Below are 15,106 nucleotides of genomic sequence, written 5' to 3'. Positions count from 1 at the left end.
TGCATCCCAAAATACAGTAGCCATAACCTTACCAGCTGATTTTACGGTTTTCGCCTTCTTTGGACATGGTTTGTCTTCGCAATCCACTGCTTTGACTGTTCTTTCGTCTCGGGAGTATAGTGGTGTATCCATGTTTCATCTACAGTCACAAAGCGACGAAAAAATTCATCCGGATTGCGTTGCATGAGCGACAACAGGGCTTTAGAGGCCACCACCCTATTGCGTTTATTGTCGACTGTGAGCAAACGCGGCACCCATCTTGCAGAAATATTTTTCATGCCCAATTTGTCATGTAAAATAGAAATGACGCTACCTTTTGAGATCCCTGTAACCCCAATTATCTCACTCAACTTTAACTCTTTTACTCCCAGCTGATTTAGCCTAGCATATGCGAAAACTCCCAAGCGTTTTTTGACAACAAATCGTCGATTTAGTTTTTTTTAAATAACTAATTCTACACATGTTTTAAAAATTTGAAACTTTTTTTGTGTGTTCTCAATGGTGTATAAAGCAATAATAAGTAATAATATTGATAGTTTACATCAATAAAACAAAAGAAAAAAATAATGTATCAATATTTATTTAGAAATGAACGGATAAAACTATGTTTGAACAACAAAACAAGTGTGACAACATTTTTTTATTTATAATTGATATATCAAATTTTATAATATAATCTATCCTTATGTAGTAACAGAAAAAAAAATAAACATATTATTATTTCTCTATGAAATAGAATTTTTATAAAGTAATCAAAAAAAATCGTATAGTGTCAAGGTATTCAAGAATATTATTCAATTCACGAAATCGCAAGAGAATTCGATACAGTATCGACGACTAACTGATATGGAATGAAGTAATTTCAAAAAATAAGTCTCAAAGCACTAAATCATTTATAATAATATTTATATTCATGTATTTTTTCACCATCTTACCAAAAATACAGTGGCATCCATTGTTAGTTCAAAAATTACAAATTTCATTTTGTAATGTGATATATGAATCATAAAACAACTAAAAGAAATATCAGAATTTAAAATGTGTCATAAAAATAATGTTTTATTATTTTTATGACCCTCTTTGGTCTCAAGTTCGACAGCAGAGCAATTATGACTTGTGAGTTATTAGGGTATGGCATAATTATAAACAATGCCGACACTAAAATAAATGTTACTCACCACCCAACACACAGTGAATATAATGCTTCGTCTACATGAACGAAATATGACGGGAAAAAATTTGGAATAAATCGTAAATTTGGTTCCAAACTTTCGGCCGATGGATCGGCCCAGATGGAGTTTTCGCATAGGTATGGTCGGCCGAAATATCGGCCCCGTGGGAGTAAAAGGGTTAATCTTCGGTCACTTAACACCATATCGTGGATTTTATTGATCATATCTGGTGTAGTCACCTCTACAGGACGTCCTGAGTGTGGTTCATCCTTTGTTGATGTACGACCACGTTTAAATTCATTTAACCAGTTATAAATAGTTGCAAGTGAAGGAGCAGGTATGCCGTGAACTAAATCCAACTCATTTTTTATTTCCTTTGCTGTTAACCCTTTTATATTAAAATGTTTAATAACAGCTCTAAACTCAATTTTCTCCATTTTCCACAAGCAATTTTTTTTTTTAAATGTACGAAAAACACACAACAACCCGACCAATCTGATTGAAACTTCGCAGCATACTGAATCGGTAGTGCCGCTGCATGAAAACAAACCGCTTACAGTACTAGTCGCGCCACTTGTCGGCTTTTCTAAGGACTTATTGACCCACCCTCGTACCATAAATTAAAAAAAAAAAATATTTATAAAAGAATTTTGATAAATAATACGTTTTAACTCTCCTGAACTTTTTTCTGAAACAGACAGAAGGTTTCCATAGTAAGTCGACGATATAAAAAGTCGTAAGAAATTCCATGAAATGACCAGGATAATCAATGGATTGTAGAGCCAATTTGAGGGATTGGGTGCAATTGGAATATTGACACTTTTATTGATTCATACATACAATATCACTGAGATATCACATCAGACCCTGCCAGCGACGTCACTAGACAAAATGCCACCCCATTTTTATACAGTATTTTTTTATCATCCTTTCATGACTCCAATATATTAGAAATGTGTGGTATGGATACATTACTAACAAAATATATACCACTAAATCTAATTTAAATTCCATCCCTACTTCAATAGACAATATTGCGAGTCCACGGTTTCAGATACATTTAAAAATACACCTGACAACTTTCAACACTCGCAAATCACTTGCAAAAATATTTGGATAAATTAATGAGGTATCTAAGTATGTCCCTATCTATAATTCAAATATAATTCGCAAATCTGCACGTGTCATTGCTGGCCATCAAGGGCGTGACGTCCAAGGACAACGGAAGAAAACTAGACATCGCGAACCCAACAAAAAAATTACAGTCCTGTTAAACAATTTATGTTAATTAATACATTTTGTTTCTAACCAGTGAGCTGATTTTTTTAATGGAAAGATATTTCCGCTATTACTAAATTTGGGTACCTATTCCTATATTTGTGTCGCTACATTTCAAAATCAGCCAAGTCTACCTTTAGGTATTTTTGACTGTTTGTGAATTGCTGAAGAACTACTGCTTTCTAACATTTCTGCGTTATCAAAATGTGGAATTTATTCATTATAAATATTCTATACTCGAAATAATATAAACTTTCACCCTTGTGACTGTGTATTTGAGAAAACAAAAAGCTGTTTTTCTCCTATTTATATATTATGGACTTGGCTGATTTTGAAAGCTAGCGACACATTTATCTGATTCTCCTCGACTTGCCGCCCCCAAGCGACGCTCAATCTGCCTACCCCCACGGGACGTCACTGCACCCTGCACCATCGGAATACTTGTTATGGAAAGAGAGAAATTTCTACAAAATAAAGAAACCCATTGTCTTATAAATAAGTTATATTTATTAAATAGATTATTTATTTACAATAGCATCAGTGACATAATCACAAGATATAGATAGTAATATTGTAAGTGCTTGTAGTATGTATGTATTCTCAAAGGTTAAAGTGACGAGAATAATAAAAGTATTACAGATCTGAAACGCAATTTGAGTCATCCATATTCGTTTCGATAGCAATTAATTTATTGCGGTGGTTACAACCGGTGCTCTAAATGTGTAGAAATACAATGTTAATAAAGAAACGTTTACAATGTACATATAAAGATTGAGATTTGGGAAAGGTATTAATAATTTGTAAGGCGATATTATTACAGCTAAGAATGTCTTTATATTCCGCATAAAATAGGGGGTTGGTATTGATGTTACAGTAAATAAATACTTAAAATGAAATAGACCATTTAAAAATGGTAAATCCCCCACCACATACATATTATTATCTCAGTGCAAATTAGGATGATGACACGTCGCGAGCCTAATACTACAAGGTCCTAAGTGTTCATCCTTGAGAAAACAAACCCAACGATGAAGTAGTTGGTATTCTAAGCTGCCTCATTGCTACTTTTGTTTCGCCAAGGACAACCACTTAGAACCTTGTAGTATTCCACTCGCGACATGTTTATTTTTCCTTATATATTTGAAAATTAAAATTGATTCATACCCAATAGAGAAAAGACAACATGCAAGATAAAAGCATATAAATTATAACATAATACATAACTAAATTTACAAATTACCTAGAAAAGTGAGTCATATTCATGATTAATCGATTAATTTGGAAATCATATATTTCTGACTAGTAATACATACATATTAAGAAAAATTCAGCATATTTTGAATATTCCACAAAAGATTTTTAAACATTTATAAATTAACTTCATAAAGAATATTTAAAAAAATATATTATAAGGGAACACAATAATTAGTGTGAAGGATGAAAAGTTTATTGCCAATCAAGGATACACCATTTAATATTGAATACAAGGGAAAAACAAACACACGGATGAATGTATTTATAATCTGTGTAATTCGATGAAAAGACAATATTGCCATAAATGAATCGAGATTCATAGTATTATGCATGATATAAATTAGATTGGTTCACCAAAGATAATTTAGTAGCACCAACTTACCAAATGATATCTAGTCAATAGACAAACTATTGAGTAGATGAAAAGGGCAAGAAAAAATAAAATAAAAATTTTACTCACTAAGATTAACATGTCATCACACCAAAAATAAAATTATGAACCAATGAGGCTTTATATTTATGGTGTCCCTGCACAAAGAGAAATTTTGAGTGCAATATTTTTTAATCAGTTCTATTTACATTTTGACTAAATTTCTTTTAGATTAACCATGTCATTAGATTTAATAATGAACGAGGAATATTGTTCAAACCATCCGACTGATATTCACTCGGCAGAATTGTGTTACAAGGATAAGAAACAAAATTGTATTTCTATCAATCTTCAAACAAATAATAAAAAGCGGTCGTTTTCCTGACAAACTGAAACATTGTTGATTCTTTTTGACAAATTATATTATTATTTAAAATACACATCTTTCTGATCAATCATTTTCACTCATTAAAAATATTGTTGCAATATAGGCAGTGAGTTTCCTTCCTTATGGAAAGAATTATTGTGACTTAACCCTACAACATTTTTCGATACTTCAATGTTATAATTAATTATCAACAAATAGAAAACAGATAAGGCCAGAAACAGATTGTTATCACGTCATGTTAATTCAGATGCTAGAACCATCAGAAGATTCAATAACAAAAACTGACAACCTACAAAAACATTGTGTTAATTATTCCCTGTAAAATTTAGGCCCCTTAGGGTCAAACGAATGTGTCTCATTTTCTTTACTTTACAGGATACCCAATTAAATTATTATTCCATTGACATTAACAAGAAAGTGTCTTCAGGGGATACGTATTGAACTATATTTATGTAGTAAGATGGCAAAACACGATATGTCAGTTTTTCTAAATTGTTCAAGAGCAATTTTAAACTTCAAAAATAATATATTCAAATGAACAAATCACATATTGACACAGCTTATATCTCCCAACCTCTAAGACCTAGACATACCATATTTTGATATCTTGTAGATCTTACTGAGAGTATACATAACTCAATTTGTCAAAAAAACCGACATTTACCATCTTACTACAGATTTTATCTGTTGCAATTTTTTATGACTGTCACTTGTATTGTTATAATATTATGTTTAGTACCATACATAACTGAAAATTGACATACATTCATTTAATTCAAAGGAGTCGATTCATAGCAACCATCCAAACTACTAAAAACAAAATTATGTTTGATCACGTGATTTGAAAATGTGTAAATTTACAGAAACAAAAATCTTTTAAGTGTAAGGTTGGCGATCTGACGTGGTACGAGTGAGATAACTTCAGTGTGGTTTTGATACATTTAAGATGACTGTACAATATTTGCCTGTGCCACGAGCTTTCCATGTCACGTGTAGTCATATCAGTGACGTAATAACAGTATGTTTCTGCCTTAAAGGATTCAATACCATATGGTAAGTGTAATAAAACCTCTAATAAGGAAATAATAAAATAAATCCGATTACTTTACCAATTATTTATATTTAAATAAAAGATATTTTAATGAAGAAATCATTTTCCCTTACCCACATTTAATTATTTAACAATATGATACGTATCACATACAACATTCATACAAAAAACATTATTAAAATCAATATGTACAAGACTTCTCAAGTTAGGGGTTCTACTTTGGTTGGTGAGTAAACAAGGGAATCCATTTCAGTCGCAATTCGGCCATCAGTCAACGGATGAAATATATTTTTTGTACAATAAATCATTTCTTTTCCAACTTATATATTACAACACACTGTTGTTTATATTTTCAATTAATAAATACTAGTCTAATAAACATATATATTAGTACAGATGCATGTATGTATTATTTTTTCAATATTACAATAAATAATATGAGTCCAAATAACAAATAATATTCTTTATGTGTAACCCACGCAAGTTTATACATAGTATTAAGCAATTTTATAGACGGGTGGGGAACCTTATCATAACGAAAGGCTGCATTACGTTAACAGTAACCTAATAAGGCCACATTTAAGAAACTTCAATTAGACACACTTCAAAATGTACCTATATTATTTTGTGAAAATTCAACTGTCGAACATGTACTAATTTTTTCACGTATATTGCTGAAAGTGTGGGTTGGGGGTAGTCTATTGCATGTATTCAATGGGAACCCTTATTTTTTAATGCCATATAAGGACTTTACAATGTTAAGAAATTAATTGATTCCACCTGTAGTTAATTAGGAGGCGTGAAGACATTAGACTAGATTATATGTGGTTATAATGCTACTTTGAGTTTGATGTCATGATTCTCACTCAGTAAACCACTCGTTGTACTCTTTAATCAGTAAGTCTGTGACGGTTGCAGATGAGTAAATCATAAATTAATATAACAGATGTCAAAATAGACCTAGAGACTTTATTAGTGTTTTATTTATGGCAGTATACAGTCAGGGATGATTGTTTGATTGAATATCTACTATTTTAAATTTACAAAAAATTAAAGAATTTGTTCTGCAAAATTTGGATTCAATCAAAAGGTCGCACGTAATGGCCTACAGGACCGCTGGTTCCCCACCCTGGGATAAAGTAAATAAAAATTATGAAAGAAAATATACACTATATAAAATTTTCAATTCGTATAAAGTTGATGTAATATGATATTGAATTTTAATCAGGTTCGAATCCCGGGTCTGGCAAATACACATATTGTTTTTAAAGTTGTGTTTGGAGTCAGATGGACCTAATAGATCAAGTACGTGGCTAATATTCATTTATCGTAAAAACAAAAATCTGTTGAAACAAATCTCCACTCTGCAGAGGTCTGCACTAGGATCAAACATGGTCTAATATAAATATCGACTATAGAAAGTAAAAAGGGCGTAACCCTTAGTTTTGTTCAAAATAAGTTTTATTGCACAATCACGTTGTACACGACTAAATACACGTTTTGTCCAAAGGATGTAAGCTGGAAATGCTGATTTATTATCTGAATTTCGCCAACTATTTTTAAAAAAAGAAGGAAGTGACATGGGTAAAATAACTTAACCATAATTTTTGTTGGTTTTCTTTTATTGACTCAATAATTAATTATCACATTAGAGATATAAAAACCAAATTATTAATTATCATGTACTTCAAGGTTATGTCGATTTTGTATTTTAATTTTGACCGAAAACCATAATAAACACGTTTTTGTGGCTCCTGCAAAATTTGATTTGTGTGGATTACGCTCTTTTTCCTTTCCACAATCGTTAAGTAGAAGGATATAGATGAAAGAACTGATTTTGTATATGATCTGTACTATTTCTAGCTCCATACATTTTAAGATCTATTATCCAGTTCCATCGATGTGTCAGCGAACCATTTATGAATATTAAATTTAATCTTCCTGATGCTTTAAAAATCTTTTTAGAAATATAGCATATTATTTACGGTAATATTAAAAGAAAAAAATATACAGCCCAAATAAGCTGCCCAAACCATTTCTATCACAATGACGTAAAAAACCTCTTATAAAACGGTAAAAACATAACAAATACACAACAGTTGTCTATAAAATTTACCTAATAATCTTCTACTTTCTAAGTAATATAATTATAGTAATGGAAAAACTGACTTCCGTTCGAGAAAGACCTATTTAATCGCAGTACTCATATAATGAAAGCAAACTAAAATTCAATACATTTTCCATTATACATATAGGTACATATTAAAATAATATATAAGCTAAAATAAAATCGTCTACTCATTTTTACATCACTCATCAGTTCACACGTAATTGCTTGAAGTTCAGAAACTCTCTATAGAAAACCAAAGCGGGTCCTTGATGAATTGTATTTGTTTTAAAAACATTTATGCTAATCGTTTGATACAAAATAATTATTTTACAATTTATTGGCGATTTTTTGTTCAGTGGACATAGCTGAAATTTTTTTTGCATTGATAATACATAATAGTAAAACCACTTACATTAATAAAATATTTATTTATTACATATATATATTCTCAATTAAATCTTTGTGGTTCGGGTTAAATGAGATAATTTGTTATTCAATCGATGGAAGAATAGAATTATTCATCAACTGTCTTCCAAAGGCTTGAAATTTTAATCATCACATACCCAAACAGTTTTTTTAAATATTATTTCTGGGCGGAAAGACATGATAGTATAAGAAATAACAAACACAGAGATGCTGATAATTTAATGAATTTAAGTGCATGGTGACCGGGTTGAGTGAATCGACTTCAACATTCTGTACATGAGGCCTTCTTCTCAAATGATCCTCTATTACTATTTGTAAGAGCTTCAAAGCATTGGAGTATACTCCGATGTTGGGGATAAAATGGTTATATCTAAAGCAATTATAGCGTAGGTATAGATAAGTGGTGATATGAAAACTGCTTCCAACGCACTATTTCGTTAAATACCAAATAAACATACACAAGATTATAAGAATCATAAGACTAACGCCCCATCCAGCGTAGGCGCGTTCGGCGGAGCGTCGCGGGCAAAAAAGACATTGTCTACGAGCATTTTCACACACGGTTATACATTTGAGTTGCGCGCGCCGCTCAACGCTCTGCCGAACGCGCGTACGCTGGACGAGCGCTAATATACTTTTATAAGAATGTTAGATATTTTAATATTGAAAATATGTTTCTGATATATTTCAAATTTATGTATTTTCAATAAGAATATAAATTCTTTGCCTTATTGTGTAAACTATTTAGTCACTTGTACTTGTTTAATCCTCAGCACCTCTTTAATATTTTTAGTACTTTTTCCACATACTCTAGATGGGTTTCATCTTATGACATTATCACATGTAACAATGTTTAAAAGTAATTCAAATGTGTACAAAAAAAAATAACATAAATATGTTTGTCATTTCTTTCAAAATATATTATTTTTTTAAATGGAAGTATGTATATTCTTTAAGTTGATAATATCATTGATCTAGTATTTGGTAATTGAGTTTAGTGAATCATTTAACACGTAGTTAAAACAAATAGGAATCTATATTATTGACCGAAAGTATTTGCTAGAATACAGTTGCAAAATCAAAGCCTGGAGATTTTGAACAGGAAAATGATCATCAACATAATATTAGGACCTCTAGTATTTTGAAAAAAAAATATTACAAGAGTAGCATTAATAATATTATTGGTAAATTTTTACAGCCATCCTTGCGGCCAGTGTTTGCTGCATTTATCGTTTGGAAAACACACAGTTGTTTAAAATTTCCCGGTCGACCCTTCCGGTGATTTTACTAAATGCATTAATTGAATATCAAAAAATGCATACATATTCACATAATTCATTTATTACAGAGTGACGCTTCATTATTAGTGGCGCACTTGTATGCTCTGAAGCGCTTCGCAAGAAGGCATGGCCATGTTCTGCATCTGCTGGAACTGCTGCTTGTCCCCGAAGTTCCTGGCCTTCCACGCCATGGTGTCTCGGTAGTTCCGCTCACGCTGGCAGGCGTGGCGGAGGTTCTCCAGATATTTCTCTTCGACGCTCATCTCGAATCTCCGCAGCGAGCCCTGGTATTCCGTGTGAAAGTTTTCTGTGACGTAATAGGGAACTTTCAGCTGTTCGGTCTTCCTCGGCGTCGGATATTTGTGACTAGGAGTCAAGGAGTACACGGGATCCGCTATGAAGAGTGATGACATCATTGAAAGAAGGATTAGGAGTATAATGGGCAGCATCTAAAAGAAAAAGACAAAATGAATACTTTTGAAAAGAGAATACAAAAAAGGGAAGCATAGCAAAATTGTTTGTAAAAGTAAGTTTCTTGCAAATTAGGTATGACAATATTCTGTTTGAGGGTCAGTACATTGTGAGCTTATGAGCTCATTTATCGCTTTTTAAATAAGTATTTACATTCATTTGGAACAGAACTTCATCTGTATACCCTCTGTATATTTTCTATTGATTAATAAAAAAAAACTAACCCTGTTCATGAGGATTATAGGTATGCTGAATGTTTGTAAATTGTTTTAAAGTATAGTCATATAGCGTTTTCAGTTGTGGACTTCTTTATGCATAAACAGACCAAGCAATATTACAAAAAAAAAAATGCATGTCAGTTCTTCAACATGCTCTTTTGAGAGTTTTCTATCCGGGGCTATATTGCGCCGATAGCAAATATATCAAAGAAAAGATAAAACATTAAATATGAATGTATCAATTTCACGGAGACATTGCTTGATCCATGGTCCACCTCCATCTGCAGCAGGACATTGAGTAAGATATGTTCAGTTAAAATATTAATAGATACATTTTGATTCAATTATGGACATTAAGTACTGACTACAAAAAACAATAATGGCTACAAGTACATGAAATGAAATGCTGATTTAAAAAATAATATAGGTATAGTGAATCAACAGTTGTTCTGTGAAGCCAAAAATAAAGACACATTGAATGAACTTGTTTATCTAATTGTTTTGACTTACAAGTATTTAATGTCTTTTATTCCTGATGTAGGGATCAGCAACCATTTAAGGTAGAAGAGCCCTTTTCTCATATTTCATAAATACAACAAATCTTCAAGAGCAGCAAAAACGTATATCACAATACAGGTAATGAAAATTATCTGAAAATCGAAAAATCTATTATCCATCGGGGCGGGGTGATTTTTTCATCGCATTTAAATGGAAAATATTTTTTTTTAATTAATGGCAGTCATTCATCAATTTATTGAACTCGCATTTACGTGATATATTTCTATCATAATGATTTTGAAACAAAGTATTTTTTTATAAATAACTCTACGCTATTACAGAAAAGACGAATATATAATTTTGAAAAATCTCCGAAACAGACCTTTTAAAGAAAAAGTTGGACTGAGTGAGATTCAAAATCATGTATTTTACTGTCTGGATACTACTATTATCCTTTAAGCTACCGATCAGTCGGTGAGTCACGAGAATTAATCCTACATATCGTCACTGTTCTGGCAGAAGACACTAATTTGACAAAATGACATATTGAGTTAATTATACCAAAATGTTCTTTATTTCAAACTTTACCGTCTGGAAACCTTCTTAATAAATAAACAGTCTTAATTTAAAATCATCCTTTTTACGATTACTTAATAAACTCACATGATAGACCATTTCAAACATTTTAACAACTTCAAAGTCAAATTACTCAAAACTAACATTCTCCAGTTAGTGTGTTCTGCCAGAACAGAGACGATATGTTAACTGAGGTATTTCAAATTCCGCCAATGGAAGGGCAACTCTTATTAATGAAAATATATCATTTTTAAAAATCCTATTTTATAATTAAAAAAATACTTTGTCCCAAAACCATCATAATATTATTTATGCTAGAGTAATATAGTTATTTAAATACTCAGGTAGAACAGGCTACAAGGGTACCAATGACAGTAGTCACAAAGACACAGGCTCAAGAAAATTACGTATGCGTATTGTGACCACACCGGGAATCGAACCCGAGGAATATGAGGACAGGCAAAAAAAAACATATGCACCAAACATTCAATCACCAAAAACCATTCACGAAGAAAAAAGTGTTGGTAAACCACGCAAAATATAAATGCTAGGGATTTATGAAGGTCTTAAAACGGCCCCATCTACAGAGTCCTTCAAAGCGAGGCAACAATGAAAAGGTTTAAAGGAGTTGTAAGTCTAGAGATTTAGACTATCATGGGTTGATTTAAATTCAAAAATTAATATTGGTGAGTAGGTACCGAACTTATATTTTGTTCCCATTCCACTCTAAAATATCAGTTATTATTTTAATACTATCGACGGAGATACTTGATAGAATTTGAATTTAAATTTTAATGGGTTTAAGTTTTGAGTCGTTTCATGCAACCCGGGTTTTGCCTTTCGGTATCATCAAACACTATGTGCACTCAAGAACGGTAAATACACAGTGGCAAAGTTTTGTAATAGATTTTTTGCGACCCGGGATTCGCCATTCGGCGCCTTCAGGCATTATGCTCACTCACCAATGGCAAATACACACTCAGTGTGCACCCGGGTCGCAAAAAATGACTGAAATGGAATAGTAAAAAACTCAAATCGATTAAAATTTAAATTCAAGTGCCATCGAGTAACCTCGGTCGATAATATTAATTTTGAAGAATATTACATTATTAAATCATGTGAATAGCCAAATATAATTTAATTATATGTATATTGAATAGGACACCTTTGTGCAGAAACCACCAGAATTACATTGCAATAAATAATAGCTGATTGATGCATTAAGTACCTGTTTTATTATCAAGGACATACGTCATTCGATAAGTAAGTATTTAATCCAATTTAACAAATCAATGCAAAATATATATTATGCAATCTAGTAGTCTTAAATTCAACTTGTTTATAGAGAGAGAATTAACATAAATAATATTAGATGAAACTCCTTTTAACAAGGGAAAGCCGTGGATGTAAAAGATATTTTGTCTATGTTTAGAATAGAAAGTCAAAGACTGTGATGACATCTATGGAGACTGAAACATAACAGATTGAGAAATTTTATGACAGTAAGTATTAAAGATAAATAGTGGTTTTGCATAACTATGAATTTTTATTTGAATGGTTATGAAACAATCTGAGTTGTTATTAAAATGAATTTTGATTACGGCAATAATTGACTGGTGTTTTGATCAATATAAATGTATCAAAAATTGATTAGTATTTTTTTAATCTCAATTTAATTTAATTACCTGTAATAATAATAATATGAGCGATGAAATTAAAAGAAGGTTCATAAGCAGTAATAGGTACTCTAGGACCCTTTGCACACGGGACACCTATAGCAAGGCACTGCCGTGGCGAGATTCCGCATTTACATATAAATGAACGTGACACTTGTGTGTGTCCATCTGAACACGCCCATTCAGTTATATGTAAATGCGGAATCTCGCTACGCCGGTGGCTTGCCACAGGTATTCTGTGTGAAACGGCTCTACTAGTTTCCATAGATACTTTAAATTCACGCGATTATACGGTATTGTGCTAGGGTTCACATGTGGATTCACTGATTTTTAGAATTTACAGATATTTGAGCGTAGATTCTTACAAAAAGTTTTGGCCACATCTGTGAGTATGGAATTTAGCAAAGTAGTTACAGTTAGCTTGATGTCGTCAGGTTTATTAAAAGATGCCAGTGATAGGTCGGCAATGTGACAGGTATGGATATTCAAGTCACGTTCAAGTTCACGTCTAGTGGGCCAAAAGGAAAATGGAGTACAGGAAAACCACGATTTCCGATAGCTTGATGAACCACAGAAAGATTTGTGAGCGCTGGGAGTTAGCAATTGGAGAAAGAGGGCGGATAACCGGGCTGCTTGAGGTAGCCAAGAGTTAGAAAAAATCAGAAGGTTACATCTGTCAAATTGGTATTTTCAGCTGGAGTTTATTATTGTAACGCAGATGGTTTCGACACGTCACACACATGAAATTTAAATTACCTGTAATAAGCTGGAATAGTTTCCTTGATTCCCTCCTCCCCCCTGCCCGGTGTGTTGATGGGGGTAAGTGGCACGTTGAAATCGATGTTCCCTCCGCTGATAGCCCGGCCCCGTCGACCCAAAGAACATATTGAAGAGTTCTTCTGCAGTGAAATCAGATTCGAATCCGTGCGTATTATAAGCAGCGTTAGTTGTCCTACGGGTCGGTCTCTCGTCTTCATATCCGCAAGCGTCATATCGTTTGCGCTGCACGGGGTCCGTCAGGATAGCCACCGCGTTACCGATCGCCTTAAAAGCTTCTGACGCACCCGGAGCTTTGTTTTTATCCGGATGAAATTGAAGGGCGAGTTTTTTGTACGCCTTTTTTACATCACTGTCCGTAGCGTCTTTTTTCACTCCTAGCATTTCGTAAAAATCTCTACATTTTTTAATAGCTTTGACGGCATCGACTTGTTCAGGTGTATAGTCTGGTTTTTCGGGCTCCGTGGGTTTCGTCGTAGTAGGCCGTTGGCGAACCGTTTCTGGCTCTCGCGTCTGACCAGCAGGTTGAGGGTTTGTGTTGTTGAGGAGGGCAGCTTGCACATTCTTCAGTAGTTCAAGGCCTCTTTCGGTCGGGTACAGGCGATTCGCCCGTAGAAAGAATTTTTCAGCTTCTTGAAATCGACCTTCCTTGAATTGTTGTTCACCCTTTTCTACGCAAAGCTTCGCCGCATCACGATTACCATCCATTTTGAATGATTAATACAATAAAGAACAGGAATGCTACGCTGCGTGTTGTGATATTGATTCGGTAATTGGTAAACGAATTGTGAAATTAATTATTGTGCCTAATTAAAGATTCTAGCTGTCACCTGCGGATAAAAAATTGGATCACTACGTGTTACACGTGCGCCAACATCAGAATAACAAAATAATAGACCTCCAAAAAGCCCAAATAAAAATTGTCTGTGGTTTAATGTATTTATTTTATCACTTATTATTATGCCAGTTTTGAAAATCAACCACTATTTCTAATGAAATAGATTTTTATACCTATTTCAGCTGGTTTCAAAATATATTGATGTAGTAATAAAATCTGAATGATATATTTTCATTATAATAATTTTATGATTGTGGCTACATTAAAGTAATCACAAACCAGTGTTGCCAACCGTACTATAATTATAGTATTTGTACTATAATTTTTGTCTGCGTACTATGTACGATATAAAACAGGTATAGTACGCCCAAAATACTATAATTTTGAGTAATCGGAAAAAAGTTGCCAATAGAAGAAAAACAACGCCAAAATAATCCGTGAAAAGCAAAATAAATAAATAAATAATCCCCATGTCTAAAAAAGGTGACGTTAATTACTTAACACAGCTAGTTCCAAAATGGGAGGCGCAGAGTGTTGCAAAGGAAGGCGCAAAAAGTTTAACACAATTAGTGCAAGAACGTAGTAATCGCGCGAGGGCGGCGTCTTGCAAAGCTCAAACGTATAACCGTGTGTAAAATGTTCGTAGACAGTGTCTTTTTTGGGGCATAATACACACGGTTATACGTTTGAGTTTCGCAAGACGCCGCCGCGACGCGCCCGCCA

The 15,106-nt window shown here is 33.0% G+C and overlaps 1 protein-coding gene across 1 annotated transcript; it reads right to left on the bottom strand.

Moving 5' to 3' along the window:
* Nucleotides 1-8,201: 8,201 nt before the first annotated feature.
* Nucleotides 8,202-14,404, bottom strand: LOC147065932 (dnaJ homolog subfamily B member 12). Its single transcript, XM_085955980.1, has 2 exons — nt 13,525-14,404; nt 8,202-9,778 (listed from the first exon to the last, which is right to left on the bottom strand). The coding sequence occupies exons 1-2, from the start codon at nt 14,251-14,253 to the stop codon at nt 9,413-9,415; spliced, it is 1,095 nt and encodes a 364-aa protein (XP_085812106.1). The 5' UTR covers nt 14,254-14,404; the 3' UTR covers nt 8,202-9,412.
* Nucleotides 14,405-15,106: the final 702 nt, after the last annotated feature.

Source organism: Rhyacophila brunnea, unplaced genomic scaffold, assembly GCF_057557595.1.
Source record: "Rhyacophila brunnea isolate RB1 unplaced genomic scaffold, BYU_Rbru_1.0 scaffold_5, whole genome shotgun sequence".
Lineage (NCBI taxonomy): Eukaryota > Metazoa > Arthropoda > Insecta > Trichoptera > Rhyacophilidae > Rhyacophila > Rhyacophila brunnea.
This window is presented reverse-complemented; position numbering and strand designations above follow the sequence as displayed.

What these genes read in the sequence shown, in the direction of transcription:
- LOC147065932 (XM_085955980.1), bottom strand. Translation starts at nt 14,253, where the DNA reads ATGGATGGTAATCGTGATGCGGCGAAGCTTTGCGTAGAAAAGGGTGAA. An exon ending in ACTATTCCAGCTTATTACAG is followed by an intron (nt 9,779 to 13,524) that starts GTAATTTAAATT and finishes TTTTTCTTTTAG; the next exon opens with ATGCTGCCCATTATACTCCT.